The sequence below is a fragment of the Syngnathoides biaculeatus genome, chromosome 13 (genome assembly GCF_019802595.1).
Source record: "Syngnathoides biaculeatus isolate LvHL_M chromosome 13, ASM1980259v1, whole genome shotgun sequence".
In the NCBI taxonomy this organism is placed as follows: Eukaryota; Metazoa; Chordata; class Actinopteri; order Syngnathiformes; family Syngnathidae; genus Syngnathoides; species Syngnathoides biaculeatus.
The window spans coordinates 20,683,131-20,699,908 of record NC_084652.1 but is presented as its reverse complement, the minus strand read 5'-3'; the positions used below and the strand labels follow the sequence as shown (position 1 = coordinate 20,699,908).

Sequence of the window (16,778 nt, the reverse complement as noted above, 5' to 3'; positions counted from 1 at the left end):
CTGCGGTTAGCTAGTTGAATGTGACGTAATTTACATGTCCGCAGGAAACGCCTGATTAAAAATATACAGGAGGGGAATAGACGTTAATTGAAGAGATACACAAAAGAAAGTTTGGAATACATGGAAAGATTTTAGAATATTCATTTGATTGCAATGTAATGAAGATACTATATTGATATTCTTGATGTTATTTGGAACAACGGTGGTGGTAAAACAGGCCTATTGTAAACTCCCTGCGCGTATGACACCTTAAGACCCATCGAATACGTTGGGTCCGTATTTACTTGCCCGTTCTAATTTCTAACATTTAGTGATTCTTCTCACAGTGATTATTATACTGTACTTGTTTGAACAATTCTTATTGCACTATGAATTCAGCATGCCATAAATCCCATAAAGCAGCTTTGAATGAAGACAGTTGAGAGTTTTGTTCAGCGACTGCAAGTAAACGAAGCAAGTGGAAGTGACGAACCGCAATATATTGTCTTCCTTTTGGTTAGAAGCTGCTTTTACTTGGCAAGATGACATCCGCGTTTGTCGTTCCTGTTGTTGATGTCCACATTGGCAATTTCAAAGAACTTTGGCCTGCTATGGTAGTGGCAATTAAAACAGCTTCCTTCGTTGCTCTTGATACGGTACGTGAATGAGTACTATAGTTTGCATAAACAAAATAAAGTAAATTTTCACGTTGACAAGTAAATGATCCCTAATTATTGCAATTTATTGTTGTAGGAGCTGAGTGGGCTTGGAAATCGAGCTTCATTGCTTGCAGAGTGAGTTAAACATGTCCTAACGCTCCCACACTACACGTGAAATTCGCAAGGTTATTTTCGTAGCCTTTTTATAAATATACTGTCTTTCATATTGTGGTTCAGGTCAATAGAAGACAGATATAAAGCTATTTGTCATGCAGCCCGCTCTCGCTCCATCCTCTCCTTGGGAATTGCCAGCTACAAGAAGTTAACCGATAAGGTACAACAAGATGATGCATTTTCAAAATGCTTTAATTGTCTAACCCAGAGGAAATGTATTTTATTTGTTTATCATACAAATGGAGCTAAAATTTCATAAATATTTTTGAAATTCTCAACACAACAGAAATGAAATACATTAGCGTCAAAGTCAGTATCATGATTTGTTACTCTCCGGAATGTAACGTCACGGCAAGACAACATCTAGCCAGAGAGTGAAAAAGGTAGCAACGATAATGAGGAAGTGTGTTACAAAAGTCTGTTCTGTGTCAAACGCTGACTAGGTCAGCTTACATGAATAGCCGAAACATGAATGGATAGCCAGGTTATGGACCAGGTTTGTGAAGACAAAGCGGGCGTATTGGACATACAAATCAAAGTGGATAGTAATATGTTCCAAGCATTTCACGGAGGACTGCTTTGAAAACCCGGGACAGCGTTCACTTGGCTTCAGTAGCAAGTAAGTGTATAATAATTTTTTAGTATTGGCAATTATCTACCTCTTTTTAAATGTAAGTACAATACCGATACAGATAGATATGTCAGCTAATATCCGTGTCCATGTGGTGTTTAGGAGGTGATGAAATTTGGACACTGTATAAAGCTAGTGTACTGTTGACGCTGAGATCTTTCTGAAATTCGACTACGCCAGTGTGTGCGCTCAAGTTTTTGGTGCATTATTTAAAATACGGGCTAAATCTTTAAACGCAGAACGATACCGAAGGTTTCGATTTTTGTTTTACGCCGACTCAGTCGCTAGTAGAACAACAACAACAACATATATGTTGTGTGCAAGTAGCATCAGATGTTTAAACGTGTTTGAATTAGATGATTTCGTCAACAAAGTGTACATAGATTTCTTGAGGCAACTACCAGTCTGTGTTTCGGGTGCGACGTTCCACGTCAGCTTCGTCAGGTTTTGTCGAATCCTGTCCCTGTTACATTTGTCAACTCCGGTTCGAACATATATGGTTGAATTACACCTGCATGGGATGTTTTTTCAAACATGGAATGAATAAGAAAATTCCTGTTTCTATCTCTTCCACAGAGCATTCTGTCGATTATTGGTTTTTGTCACTATGCCGAGTAGGGCCATACACCTCTCCTTGGTGTTATGGGTTAGGTCCCTAATCTATGTTCTAGTTATTTACCTGCGGCAGTCTATGTGTAGCCGCTCACTCTGTTCCGTGTCCTCGGAGTTCAATAAACACTCATTGCTTCGGAAACCTGTGTGATGTCTTATGCACGCACAAGAAGCCAGTAGCATTGACACATTACATAAAAACCTCTTTGTCACCGCTGTCTATCTTCTCTAAATCCCACTCGTTTGTATGATTGTCTATATTGGAAGTCGTTTCTGTACTGGGGTAGTCCTCGCGTGACATCACACGGAAGCAGCTTCAACAGAGCCGAGGTTTGAAATAGACATGAGAGGCATTCAGATTACAAACAAAATCTACACTTGGGCGCTAATTTATTTCATTTCATTTCTGTTGTGTTGAGAATTTTTAAAATATTTTTTAAATGATAATTTAGCTACATTTGCATGATAGACAAATACAATAAATTTCTTCTGGATTAGACCTTTGAAATTGTTTGTATCGCATATGTAAAATAATATCCCCAGCTCATGGCATATCTTTGGTTCTGTCGAAACTCTAAAATCTACCCTCCTTCCTTTTTATTTAGACTGCAGACACATACTTGGTTCAGGTGTATAACCTCACTTTACTATGCTCGGAAGAATACATAATAGAGCCCCAATCGGTCCAGTTCCTGGTACAACATGGATTTGACTTCAACAAGCAGTATGCAGAAGGGATCCCGTATCATAAGGGTAATAATAAGGTAATGATCATCTTGCAGTCCTTCAGCTGCATGCGGTGTCATTCATTCATTCATCTTCCGTTCCGCATATCCTCAAACATACCCTTTGAATTTGTGGTGAAGCTCGGTTTCATCATCTTAAATTAGAATTCATATTCCCTTTATGTGTGTCTGGAACACTGGCTGGTTATTATTATTATTATTTTTTTTATTGCATGTTTCTGAATGATGTGCCTATCATTATTACATAAGTTGTCATTCTCGGATTTGTTTTTCTTCACTTTTTTTGTGTTTGTTGTCTATGGTTGCCGCCTGTTAGGCCGCACTGAAAGACTACATTGTTGGACAAGTTTTAAAGTTAAAAAAGAAAAACCTGTCACTGTCTTACAGACCTCATGGACTTGACTAGCATGGGCAAGAACCTCTCATTTTTTTAGTTCTTAAAACCTTTATGATTAATGTTGTGTGTGGGGCTTTACTGCACTTTAGGATGGTGTTGTTTTGTGTTAGGACTTACTGCACTACATTATTGGCTTTCCTTTTATCTGATCATTTAACTTTGGAGTTTTGCTTTCTTTTTCTTCATGAAAGGGAGGATCCGACAATCAGGGTGTCCATATCCGGGCTTTATTTACTGAGCTACTCCGTGCTAGAAAACCTCTGGTCCTCCACAATGGCCTCATTGATATTGCTTTCCTCTACCAGGTAGGATATGTGTACATTTTCATCTAGGGATGTCCCAATCGAACTTTTTAACTTCTGATGCGATACGGATATTGCAGCCTTCAGTTTTGGCCGATGCCAATATTGCTCCGATCCGATTTCAGCAATAATCATACATTTCTATATTTTATTTGCTTATTTTGTGGTATGTTGCATTAAAAACGGCTTGATCAAATGATCGTACAGAAAAAGAGAACAATAATCAGAAACACCCATTTATTAACATTAGCACTCAGTGAAATAAAGTAACTGCTGTGCACGTCTTGACCTCTGAGGGGCAGTGTGGTGGAGACAATGAATTTTGAAATGAAATGAAATTTACAGTAACAAAGAAAGTCACCATTGAATATTGTGTCAATATACCTCATTTTTCACATTGAAGAATATACAGTGAAGAAAATAATTATTTGAACACATTGCTATATTGAAAGTTCTCCCACTTAGAAATCACGGAAGGGTCTCAAATTTCCATCGTAGTTGTGATCATGTGGGCTCTGCATGTTGTCTGAGCACTGCTGGCTAGAAGCGTTGGAATGGCGTGTGGAATGGACTCCTTGCATGAGAGTGGTAAAAACATTGATTTTTAGATCCAGTCCAATCTGATTTATATTTTTATTATTTTTTTGCTGACATCAGACTGATTTCCTATCTCAGTTTGGCTTGGGACATCCCTAGTTTCCTTCTTTTTTGTTTTTTTGATGCTACATTCAAGGATTGGCCTCCTTAACACTTAATTGTATCTTCTTCTAGAATTTCTATGCACATCTACCAGATCGTTTAGCCACCTTCACAGCTGACCTTTCTGAGATGTTTCCTGCTGGCCTCTTTGACACTAAATACGTAACAGAATTCGATCTTCGCTTCAGTGCCTCATACCTGGAGTATGCCTATAAGAAATGGTAGGTATATTTTTACGGTATGTTTAGGCCAATAGAATACATCTTGTTTCTAAAAGGTAATGGATATGTTGCTTGCATTTCTCTGCTCCTTCTAGTAAGTTGGATAATAGTCGAAATGTGGCCTCTGGTAAAATTTGCCGTCAGGTCCACCTGCAGTTTTGTCAGTATGTTGGCGCCATGTGTCGCTACGTAGACTACAGATTTTGTCCACCTGGGTCCCCTCATTCGGTGCAGGCTGACATCTGCCAGTCCTTCTCGGTGAGTTTTACCCAAGCTTCAATCACATTTATTTATAAGTAATAACTTTGTGGAGGTCATGCTTGCTTGGTTTGAAGAAATTTGAACGGGAATCAGTCTTGTGTGTACTCGTCCAAGGTTAAAAATGAGGTAAATACAGACTACACAATATCACAATCTTAACCACTTCCATTTCTCATTCCAACTCTATAATATGCATAGGAACTATTCCAACATTCATTTCTGTCAAGTGCCGGACTGATTTTCCACGCAGGGAAGCTGCAGCCGGTGTCCGAAGCTCAAGCCTCAGAACTTTCAGACAGACTAAGACGTTTCGTGTCCAATCCAGTTATGAAATAATAAATATGACTGTGACTGTTTGTCTCTATGTTCCCTGTGATTGACTGGCAACCAGTTCAGGGTGTACCCTGCCTCCTGCCCGTTGACAGCTGGGATAGGCTCCAGCACTCCTGCGACCCTTGTGACGATAAGCGACTACGGAAATGGATGGATGGGTGATCTGTTTGTAGGTGCTGTTATATTATGCGTCATAGTGCAATGCTCTACTTCCCAAAACAACCACAGAATTCTCAACAATTATGGCATTTTGATGTCAAATATACCAAAACAATTGATTACAAATAAGAATTTACAATCACTTCGAGTGATGGGAATAACGCCGTTTAAATAAACGGGGTTAGTAACAGTGTTACTTTTTTTCAGTGACGGGTAACTGACCTAATTACTCTGACTGTCAGTATAACGCCGTTACCATTATCAACACTCCGTTACTGCACGTTATTGAAGCTGCCCAAAGAAAAACACAAAAGCTGTCATCCGACTTCGCGCACACAGACAAAGGACTCAGGCGCAAGTGTATATCTTGTCGTGTATGTGTGAGTGTTTCGGAGTGACACGGGAGGGGAGGGTGAGATAATGGCCTAAGCAATGATGATTGGCTAAGGCAGGGGTGCCCAGACTTTTTTACCCCAAGATCTTCTCAAGCATCCAGCCTATTGCGATTGACAGGTGGGATGTGGATGGGGGTTGTGACGTGTTTTTTCTTTTTTTTTTTTTTTTTTTTTTTTTAGAATGACCAATGATGAAATAGAATGACCAAGTCACAAATATCTACCCACTACAAAAATGCAAAACATATTTAAAATATATTGAGGATTCTTTGTGTAAATGTATGTGTGCCTTGCATTACCGCATTAGCCAATATTACACAACATAGTTAACTTTAAACATTTTTTGTAATGATCAGAGTTCTTGTTGATGATCACTCAATGCTTTACGAATGAAAATCCACATCTGGGCTGTGTCACTCATGTCAGTGGATTCGTCCAACTGCAGTGAGAAACACTCAATCCCCGATGTCCTTCCACACATCAGCTGTGGCTTCACATCGCCGTGTAACTGTACTCCTTTACAGCTGCAGAGATTTCATTGACGATAATATTTCCGCCTTATTTTTAAAAGATGATCTTGGAAGGACTTCTTGTTATTAAACGATGATGGGGCGAACCCGGAAACGATGTTTCAGTGGTGGCTTTCGCTGTTGAACAATATTGTGTGAAAAGTAACTGCTGTGCGGCCAATTGGGATTTGTTCACTTTTCTCATTCTCAGCTTGCTTTTCGGTGGAATGTTGATGTCGTATTTTCCATAAACAGCTCCACATTTCACTACACTGGCAGATGAGGCAATGCACTTCAAAAATGACATCATGAAAAAGTTGTCTGCGTCCCATTACGTATGAAAGTGATACGCGGCTGAGTACGCTACATCCTGTCATACTGTTGGGGGGTCTGTTGTTAGTTAGAAGTAATCTGCATATAATCCAAATATGGCTCGAAACGATAGGATAATATTGCCCCGGACACTTAACTCGATTGTGAGACGTTCTCTTCTTCGAAAAGAAGGGGCCCGTCCCACAGTAGGGGCCACAGTGTGTTTTCAATGGCGAATGTCCGGGGTGACGTCACGGACAGTAAATGCAACCAATATGGCCACCACTTGGGTGTCGAATGAGACTTCCGGAACTTTGCACATGGATGACATGCTCTCCGCTCATAATTCTTTTTTTCGAGTAGACATTGAAGTGAATAATGTTACATGTATTTTTCATTTCACTATTTTAGAATGTTTATAGGGATGACACCTTTGACCTTTAAACGAGAGCTTAAAATGGGGGGTGGGGGGGACTCACTGACTAGTGTGTTTTCCTGTACTCTTTGTTTGCACATGCGCAGTGAGCTAAAGTTAGCCTGATGTCTTTTTTTTTTTTTTCTCGGCATGCCGTCATGATCGACCGAAACGGCCTCGTGATTGATTGGTCGATCACGATCAACGCATTGGGCACTTGTGGGCTAAGGTATAAGTAAGATTATGTCTTCAGCCATAGCGAGAGATGGAGAGTGAGGAGGACTCAGATGGCATTTGCCAAATGGAGATTCAGACACTACTTTAACCTCGTTGAGGTGAAAGGTAAACATGTGCATGTCAATTGTGGGGAAGCTGGTTTCACACCAAAGAGGACCAGACTCTCTGACCTTAAGTTTGAGAAGCTGCTCCTCTTCAGATAGAACCACTAGTTTAAGGGCTAAAATTTGGAGATGACTGGGTTGGGTGGGTGGATGTTTGGAAAGAGGAATCCATGCATGTAAAGAGTTGGATTTAACAAATCCATAAACATTTTCAGTTCACTGTAAACATGAGTTTCAATAAATTCAAACCTCTGTGCAGGTACCTGTTTTTTTTGCTGTTCTGCTCTATGCATCTGGCTTTTGTGTGTGTGTGTGTGTGGGGGGGGTTTAATGCAATAGTTACTTTTACTTGTAACGAGTTACTTTTACAGTGGAGTAACTCAATTAGTAACTCAGTTACTTTTTTGGAGACGTAACCAGTAACTATAACTAGTTTTTAATGTGCCCAATACTGATCGCTTCCCATTGAGTTTTACAGCCACATATTAAAATTAAAGTCCATCCGTCCATTATCCAAGCCGCTTATCCTCACAAGGGTCACGGGCGAGCTGTAGCCTAACCCACCCAGCTTCGGGCGAAAAGCGTACTACACCCTGCCTGTCGCAGGGCAGATATCAACACCATCACTGTGCGGGAATTGATCCCATGCTGCCTGCACCAAAGTCAGTTGGGTGTACAACTACACCATCAGTGACTCTAAAATTAAAGTGTATTGTTAAAAAAAAAAGAAAAAACGTCACATTCAGTCATTACAGTGGGAGACCTTTGTTAAAACCAAACACTGACCACTCTAGACAAATGACGTCTGGTCATGACCACAAGTTGTTTAAACGTGTACAATAATGCCCACATTTTATGTAAGGTTTTTAATGTAAGGCATTTTGAATGACTGTTTTTGGAGTTTTTAAAGAAACTTTCGAGTAATCATTTATAAATTGCGGTATTTAGGAATTACCTCAATTAAATCAAAATGTGATCAGGAAATTCACCTATCATATTATGAGCTCTCCTTTCCTGAACTTTTCTCTCTGGGTTTGTCTGGCAGGCATTTGGTTGGTGTTCAAAAGGCACCAAATGTCATTTGTCCCATGACACTGACCTCATCATTCTCCAAGATGATAACTCCAAGAATGACAAGAAAAAAAAGAGGAAGCGTCAAAAGAAGAAAAAGAGAGACGACGAACAGGAAAGTTCTATTTCGGATGGTGCTCCCCAGAGCAAAGTGCCCCATTTGGAATTGACTCCAGAAGAGGGCCATCACGGGTTGACTCCAGGGTGCCAGGAAAGTTCAAATTTGATAGACTGTAATATAAATGCCCAACTGCATGTAGGGGAAAATATGAAAACAGATAGTCAGGAGAACAAAATATGCGAGGACCAAGCAGAGTCCACAAAGACTGAAATGACCAGCGGAAGAAATGAAAATAAGGCTGAGTCGGGCACACACCGGGCTGGGTTTGATGCCTTCATGACAGGTTATATATTTGCCTACTCATGCACCCTGCAGAATAAGGAAGAAGCGAATGGAGAGGAAGAGAAGACATTGCTTCCCAATTCCTTCAATAAAGTCTATCTCAGTGGCAAGGCAGCGCCACTCAACATTGTCAAGAGCACCTTCTCCAAGTCATCCAAGGCCCATGTGCTGAAGATGGAAATGGTTTGGGGAAGCAAACAGGACAGGGTAATTTCATAACTTTTTATAAATGACAAACTGATGAGGGCTTTGGAAATACAAAGAGTGTTCTTTTCTGAAAGAGGAGGGTTAATTGAGCCAGTATTATTTTTTTTTTTATTTGACCTTTTATCCATCCACTTTCTTAGCCGCTTATCCTCACAAGGGTTGCGGGGAGTGCTGGATCCTATTGAACTTTAATTATTATTATTATTACTACTATTATGGCGGCACCGTGGGCAACTGTTTAGAGTTTCTGCTTCACTGTTCTGAGGTCTGGGGTTCAAATTGGTGTTGGTTTTCTCCGGGGACTCCAGAAAAACGTGTTGTAGATTAATTGAAGACTCTAAATTACCTGTTGGTGTGGATTGGATATAAATCCAGATGGTTGTTTATATTTGCCCTATAATTGGGCGTACCCTGTCTCCTGCCCAAAGATAGCAGGGATTGGCTCCAGCACTCCCACGACCCTTGTGAGGATAAGTGTCTCATTCTGAGCAGGCAGGGTACACCCTGAACTGGTTGCCAGCCAATCTTATCATCGTCATCTACAACAACCTGCTGAAAATAAATTGAGCTGTATTGTCTTATTTTTGTTTTGTAATGACATATATTTGCAAAATAAAACTATCTCAGTATTTCTGTCACTGTATTTTTTTCTACACAGAGCTAAACATCGTACTCCTTCCAAGACATACAGTATTAGCACTTGTAAGTGATTGTGGTTGTAATTTTTTGTGGTGTATTTGAGAGGTGATGTAAAGTGCAACAAACTTTGAAACTGCTTTCAGTGGTATGGTTCACTTACACAATTCTTACCCCAAAAAGGGGTTAATAAAGTCACTTTTTTTTCAAGGATTACCCGTTGTGAATTTTAACTAGTTCAACATATATAGTTACATACAATATCCGTACATTATATCGTCCAAATATTGCTCTAGCCATCAACGCATCAATCCGCCCATTTTAATACAATTCTAGAGTACGACTAACGAATGGGATTAAGTAGCGACCATGTTGGGAAGGTTGACCCTCTCGTCAAAGTGCATGGATGGGCACTGCATTTATAAGTCATACCTTACTAATTTCAAAACCCAATTTTATGGCATTTGTTTGTAAACGCGTTCTCTCTCTCTCTCTCTCTACGTAAGGTTTTTTCTTTTCATTATTTTCCTTTTGGAGGTATTCCCTTCTCTTGTGATCGTATGGCGGTGCGTTTATATCTTTTCTCCTCACACACACACGAAATCCGCTGACGACTTTGCCCGCACTCGTTTAGCGTCACCATAAGCACGCAGTTTAAAAGGAGTGTATTGTTAAAACGTGCAAATTTGTGTCCCAAAGTAGACGCAATTTCCGCCCTAGATGTAATGTAGACAAGTCACCACGCTGTATCAGCTGGGCTAACCGACGGTCGGAAGTCGCGGCCATGTTGGTAAGGTCGACAACCCGTGTCCGTTATATCTGTCTCCGAAAACCACTTTTCTTTCCGGTTGTAGATGCAGTAAACAAGAACGTAATTAACAACAGTAATACTAATAGTATTAATAATAATAATTAACCAGTTGGAGAATTTCAATCATCCTGCTGGACAGCAAATCTGTTACAACACACAAGACATACAGATTAACAATTGTGTCTGGCCATACAGTTGAACAGGATGAATGGCTGGATAGAGAGATAAATACATGAAATACATGAATAAATAAATATATGACACCAACACACACACACACACACACACACACATACATACATATATATATATATATACACACACACACACACACACATTTTGGGGGCGGGGCGAATAAGTTAAAAACATTTCTATGTGTGAAAGGGACTCCGAGTTGCCTTGTAATTGTGCGGCGTTGTACGCATCCGCATGCCGCACAAGGTACCGGCATCCTTGGTCTTTTTGTTTTTCTTGCCGTCCACACACGCATGACGACTTTGACCTCCCTAGCGTAGTTTCACCGTCGGTACGGAACGCAAAATTGTCGAGTCGTGTCTACGGACACATATCTGTGATTTCCGGCGTTAGCGCGTTGCACAACGCACATCGACAGTAGTTTCAGTATAACTCTACTGTTGAAACTGTATTGTACTGTACATATTATGATAGGCATATGGCTTGAAAAAAAAAATCTCATTTTGTCGTAAAATCTTCTAAACACATAAAGCAAAAACTGCCTTCAGCGCAATGGAAAATGATGAAATCGACTACAATATTGTGTTTCCAGATGAAGACACCTCCGGTGAGCCGCGTTCATTGTGCATTCCACCTGTACTGTACTCCGTCAGTGCGATATCTTCGCTTTCGAAATCTGTCTCCGATCTGTGTGACTATTTAGGTTTACACTTTTTTCAGAGACACACTGGCGGGGAACAAAAGAGCCTGTTGTGATATTGTTGGGATGGGCAGGCTGCAAGGACAAACACCTCACCAAGTACAGCGCCATCTACAACAAACAGGTCAAAGCTTTAATTATTCCATTTATAGTGAGTGTGGTTCAATCTATTTGACGTCGTTTTGTGCTTGTCCTCCACGATAGGGATGTGTCACTATCCGTTACACAGCTCCTCTGAAGACGGTGTTTATTTCAGAGTCATTTGGATATCAAGAACTTAGAAGTACAGCCCTCAAATTGCTGGAAATCCTCGATGACTATGAGGTGGAGCACAGTCCAATTTTCTTCCACGTGTTCAGTAACGGCGGCTTCATGCTATACAGATATGTCGTCGAGCTATTGCACAAGGACAAGCGGTTTAGTTCCCTGTTTGTAATCGGCGCCATTGTGGACAGCGCCCCTGGTAGCGGGAACGTCCTCGGGGCAGTGCGGGCATTGGCAGCCACTTTGGGGCCCAAAATAAACCTTATTTTCAAGTCCGTCCTGCTAGCACTGTTTGCCGTGACTGTTTTCCTGTTACGAATTGTGCTGTACCCCTTAACCAAGTATGTGCACAAGAACCACTACGACGCAGTGCAAGAGAGGCCACCCGCTTGGCCTCATTTCTTCCTCTACTCTCGTGCGGATCAGGTCATCAGGCAGAGAGACGTCAGGCTCTTTGCAGGCACCCTCGAACGTAAAGGTGTCCCTGTGGACACTTACGATTTTGTCTCCAGCGTCCACGTGAGTCATCTCCGGGAATATCCGGAGCAGTATACACGCAAGTGCTGCAATTTCCTGATTGCTTGTATGAAAGACATAGATGGGACGCACATAAGACACCGACTCCGGGTTCAGGATCAGTGAATAATGTGCAGGTCAAATGAAAGTGGTCTTTGATCAGCAGGGAGCTGAAATCGCAGCAAAATGATTTGTTTTGGATAATCGCTCATGTACCAGAATTGAATTCAGGTCGCTAGAGTTGGAGCCATATTTAAAATGTTTCCTTTCAAATATTTTCTTTAATAACACAACAAAAACAGGTAGTTGATTCACACTGTTTGAATGGTACTAAAGACAATATAAATTGTGTCTAATATTTGTTTGATATGTGACTTACCGTAGGATAGTAGTAGTGAATTATTATAATGGATATTTAATCGTGTGTAATCTTTCAGATGTCTGTAATTTTCCTTAACTATATTTGTCCGCTAAATCGTAATTATGAGTGTTTTAAAGTCAACCTTTGTTGGAAAAGGAACACAGTACTGGAGTCGCACCGGAAAAACAGGAGACACGCTGATTTGGCGAAGACTCTCTCATCTTCCGTTGGTATGAATCTGTTTCTAAAATATCAAGATAGTGAAGCATCAACTTCAGGCAGTGGCACTAGCAGTGCATGCGCATGTACAGTTGTCCAGCCATCGACTTCAACCAGCCAGAAGTCAGGCTCTATGAACGAAGTTCAATACACGAAGGCGGACTCGTTAAAGGCAGAGATCGTGTGCACTTAAAAAGTGATCTGCAGCCATTAAAGTTACAAATCTTGTGAAAATAATTCAAAAGTGTTTGCAGTCATGTTCCCAGACAGTGACATTGCTAAAAACTACTACTGTGGGGAAAGGAAGACTTCATACCTGGCTACATTTGGCATCGCTGCCCACTTTTCATCTCTACTGCCTCAAAGCCAAAAAAGCCAGAATAGAGACTGACATATCTACGCTTATTGAGAAGGCCGATAGCCTGTGTGAGCAGGTAGAAGAAAAGAGGAAGCTGAGGTTTATCACCAATGCCAATCCATTCAGAGGCAGAGCAAAGGAAAAGAGAGCCACTTTGGCACCTCTGCAGCAGCAAATAGAGGAGGCACTGGGTAGGCTCAAGGAGCTACAGTAGGGGTGCTGAGACAGACATCAGTAGAAGACATTTGTGTATATAGTTGCAATTGTAGTTAGAATCTATTTTTCTGTAGACTGTTATGTGAAGACATTGACAATGGTCATATCAATGAGAACTACCACAAGGGGTGACAGGTGATCACTGTCACAGGTAGTGAGGTACTGGAACCTTTGATGAACCAAAAACAGCCGATGGCACCATTGGGTGAGTCTTTTTTCCTTACTCTTGATTTCCCACGATGGCCCTAAATTTTTCGTGTCAGCCCCTAAGAATGGCCCTTAAAAGCCCTTAAATTTTTTGGGTCCGACTGAGTATGAACCCTTGTTATTATACCCGCTGTATCTGTCCTTCACAAATATCGCCTTCTCAGGAATGTGGCTTCAGTGAATCAGAATGAGAATAAAATGTCTCAACCATAATTTGCTTGTATCTAATTTGCACAGGATTACACATGCTGCCTTTATTTTATAAAAACGGTTTTATCTTATGTTTTGTTAAAACAAAAAATTAAAGTAATGTATTCATCACACCAACTGAAGTATTTTATGATTTAGCTGTTTTTTAGTAATTGTAATGACCATACCTTGTACCTTACCAACTAGCCGTTCAAATAAAGAAATGTAAATCACAGACTTGACGCCTGATTTATTCTGATATGTGGATTCATTTATTTATCCTGATTTACTTAAGACAGCAAATAATGTGTTTGGCCTTTACAAGGTCCAGGTAGAAATAGGACTCGTCAAATGTAAAGATGAGAGCTAGACTGGTTAGGAGACAGAGAAGAAAAAGGTTAAGATTGATGTGCGAGATGGAATGGGGTGGAGGCGGGGGTCACAGGAGTGCTGGATTGTATCCCAGCTATCTTTATGCAGGAGGCAGGGTACACACAGAACTGGTTGCCAGCCAATTGCAGGGCACATGGACACAGACAACAGTCGCATTCACAATCACACCTAGGGGCAATTTAGAGTTTCCAATGAATGTAAGTTTTTGGGATGTGAGAGGAAACCCACGCAGGCATGGGAACATGCAAACTCCACCCAGAGGGGGGCAGAATTTGAATCCCGGTCCTCAAAACTGAGGCTAACACTTAACAAACTGCGTCACCGTGCCACCTTGCTAAAATCATTTCAAGGTCTACCGACATCCTTATATACATTTTAAAATAGATATTGTTATGAAAACTACATATATTATTCACTTCAATGTCTATATGAAAGAAAAAATACGAGCGGAGGCCATGTCATTCATGCACAAAGTTGCAGAAGTCTCACTCGACATCCCAGTGGCAGCCATATTGCCCGCAACATCATTTAAAGATGTCACAGTGGGTCAGTCATTATTGAGAAGATGCTGTCTGAAGTAAGAATAATTTTATTGTGTTGTTTTTCCATAATTAAAAGATGTTTCGCAATAGCTTCGTATATGTTTCGCAATAGCTTTGTATAACCTAAAAGACGATCGCAATAGCTTTGAATAACCAGCAATGTCATAAAAGGATGTTTGGATAACCAGCAATGTCATAAAAAGATGTTTTTGTGTTATATGATGTCGTGCAACGCCATCTGTTGGTAACAAAGAATAGTGTGGCGTCAGGCGGGATGAATTGGCCACTCACCCCTCCTTCCGCACATGCTTAGAGTATAAAAGGAGAACTTTAGATACTCTCGGTAGAGTCTGCTGCGGGTTGCGTACGGATGCCCAGCCGGTATTGAAGCTGCTCTCTACCTGGAGTGTTGGCTCTCCAATAGCGCACGGTAAGAGCTGGATATTCTTCTAAGAGCTGGTTGGATATTACTTAGCTTCATACCACGTGATTTGTGCTTGTGCTTGTGTTACCATTTCTGTGTGGGACCAATAAAGTGCCAATTGTTGGTAGCCAGAAGTGTGTCTTGTCTTCATTTCTGAGTGCCTATCTCCGACGAACCTATTAAAATTTGATACCGAACTCCTGAGCGAGGTATCAGAAATGTTTTAAAACACTGTCCCACCTGCTATGGGAGATGAACAACAGATTTTCAAATTTTTCCTACACCCCTTCTGACACAGAAGCTCTTATCGAAGAAGAGAACATCTCACAATGGAATGAGGCACTGTGTGTGTATGTGTGTGTGTGTGTGTGGGGGGCATATTACCCTATAATTTCGAGCCATAAGACGATATGCAGATCACTTATAGGAAATATTCAAAATGATTGGCATATAATTGTTCAATTTCCTAACTCTTTTACAAGTCTTGTGTATGTAGCGTACTCAGGAGGACCCATACCAAGCGAAGTAACTACTTCAGGGGTGCCCAGACACTGGTAGCCGGTGAGGGGGGGAACTCCTTTCTTCTTCCCACATGCGGCCAAACCACCTCTCCGCACAATCCACTTCTGCGTCAAAGGATAATGCCGCGGCCGCCGGTGAACGACAATAACGCCGCGGCCGTGCACACTGACACATTCAGCACTTTTGTTACGTTCTGCGATGAAGGATTATGTCGTTGATGTGGATGGAGTTTTTTATGATTGCTGCTTTCTGTTGGATTAATTGGATGTAAAGTTATCTCATATTTGGTTTCTTGGTTTTTAATGCTTCATTGCTTATGTGATGTGATACAGTCGAGAGGCCCATTGGATGCCATGGAAACTTTGCTATGATGTACTTAAACAAATGTGATGCAATCAAGTTACATTGGGTGCCGTGGAAACACCAGACAGTGATGCAGAAGACAACAGAAGACTGACGATCGCAAGAGGATGGTGAAGACATCGCAAAGACTCACATGGACTATTTTTGTCACGGTTGCTTTGTTTGTCACATTTGCCTTGTTGTGATGCAAAACACGCTAAGGAATAAAAAAGTGGAGACGTGGACATGTGATTAGAACGGGTTGGAGATTATGAAAGAGACACATCCCACATTCTCCTCGCGAGCCAGAAGTTCCTCTTGTCTTCCTTCCTTGATAATTTTACTTTAAATGTCCTAGGCTCCTTAAACCTGACACTTTCGAAGAAGTTGTTCGAGTTTGGTGATTACGCGTCCTCTTGTTACACGCTACTGGACTGTCTTTGTACTTCTCTTTTATTGTTTTGTGTTGTATTGTATTGTGTGTGTGATTAAATTGTCTTAAACAGAAGTATTCAAATGCTTTGTTATATGTTGCTGGTTTGACCAAGGGGATTTATTCTAAATTCACACGTAACATATGATATAAACTGTGAGACAAATTAGTCCCCCACAACTATTAGTGTTTTAAATACCTCTAAACACACCTACCTGTCATTTAGAACCCACAAAGCTCTCGTCCTTTGCACCTCTCCAATCCATTTTTCACGATGAACCAGGTGTTTTGGCAAAGTGTGAAGAGTGAATCCATCTTCACAAGTGTTCGAGCAAAATCCAGCAATACGACGAACCGACATTTTGCCCAACACAATGGAAAAAAAACAAGTAATTTTTCGCCGGTACAATAGGTATAAACCAGTATAAACACATGACCCCGCGACTGCAAAAAATGTCACTTCCTGGTTCTTCTCCAACACAAATGCTTCGAGAGTATTTTCATGGCGGGAGATGCAAAAGTCCATATACGACAACATCATGACGAAGAGTGAAAGTGAGTTGTTCTGAATCGGCCAAAGAGCTATCTGTTAGAAGGGTTCTGGTCATCCCAATCATCGTAATT

The 16,778-nt window shown here is 40.9% G+C and overlaps 2 protein-coding genes across 6 annotated transcripts; both read left to right on the top strand.

The window, feature by feature from the left end:
- Nucleotides 1-138: 138 nt before the first annotated feature.
- On the top strand, nt 139-9,610 carry toe1 (target of EGR1, exonuclease). 2 transcript variants are annotated; one of them, XM_061838996.1, is made up of 9 exons: nt 139-272; nt 501-635; nt 733-773; nt 876-972; nt 2,661-2,819; nt 3,390-3,503; nt 4,272-4,420; nt 4,516-4,678; nt 8,191-9,610. In XM_061838996.1, the coding sequence occupies exons 2-9, from the start codon at nt 522-524 to the stop codon at nt 8,836-8,838; spliced, it is 1,485 nt and encodes a 494-aa protein (XP_061694980.1). In that variant the 5' UTR covers nt 139-272; nt 501-521; the 3' UTR covers nt 8,839-9,610. The 2 variants fall into 2 exon arrangements, with proteins under 2 accessions (XP_061694980.1, XP_061694979.1); XM_061838995.1 differs by lacking the exon at nt 139-272 and having other exon boundaries at nt 279-635; nt 8,191-9,608.
- Nucleotides 9,611-10,628: 1,018 nt separating this feature from the next.
- tmem53 (transmembrane protein 53) lies at nt 10,629-16,229 on the top strand. 4 transcript variants are annotated; one of them, XR_009797867.1, is made up of 4 exons: nt 10,629-11,075; nt 11,189-11,292; nt 11,373-14,863; nt 15,712-16,229. XR_009797867.1 is itself a non-coding variant. In XM_061840121.1 (3 exons), the coding sequence occupies exons 1-3, from the start codon at nt 11,021-11,023 to the stop codon at nt 12,072-12,074; spliced, it is 861 nt and encodes a 286-aa protein (XP_061696105.1). In that variant the 5' UTR covers nt 10,629-11,020; the 3' UTR covers nt 12,075-16,229. The 4 variants fall into 4 exon arrangements, 1 of the variants encoding a protein (XP_061696105.1); XR_009797866.1 differs by having other exon boundaries at nt 15,354-16,229; XR_009797865.1 differs by having other exon boundaries at nt 15,340-16,229.
- The last annotated feature ends 549 nt before the right edge of the window (nt 16,230-16,778 follow it).

Excerpts from the sequence above, each read along its gene's own strand:
- toe1 (XM_061838996.1), top strand. The coding sequence starts at position 522 with ATGACATCCGCGTTTGTCGTTCCTGTTGTTGATGTCCACATTGGCAAT. Across the intron at positions 973-2,660 it reads ACAAGAAGTTAACCGATAAG|ACTGCAGACACATACTTGGT; the intron begins GTACAACAAGAT and ends CTTTTTATTTAG. Across the intron at positions 4,421-4,515 it reads GAGTATGCCTATAAGAAATG|TAAGTTGGATAATAGTCGAA; the intron begins GTAGGTATATTT and ends TGCTCCTTCTAG.
- tmem53 (XM_061840121.1), top strand. The coding sequence starts at position 11,021 with ATGGAAAATGATGAAATCGACTACAATATTGTGTTTCCAGATGAAGAC. Across the intron at positions 11,076-11,188 it reads TCCAGATGAAGACACCTCCG|AGACACACTGGCGGGGAACA; the intron begins GTGAGCCGCGTT and ends CACTTTTTTCAG. Across the intron at positions 11,293-11,372 it reads GCGCCATCTACAACAAACAG|GGATGTGTCACTATCCGTTA; the intron begins GTCAAAGCTTTA and ends CCTCCACGATAG.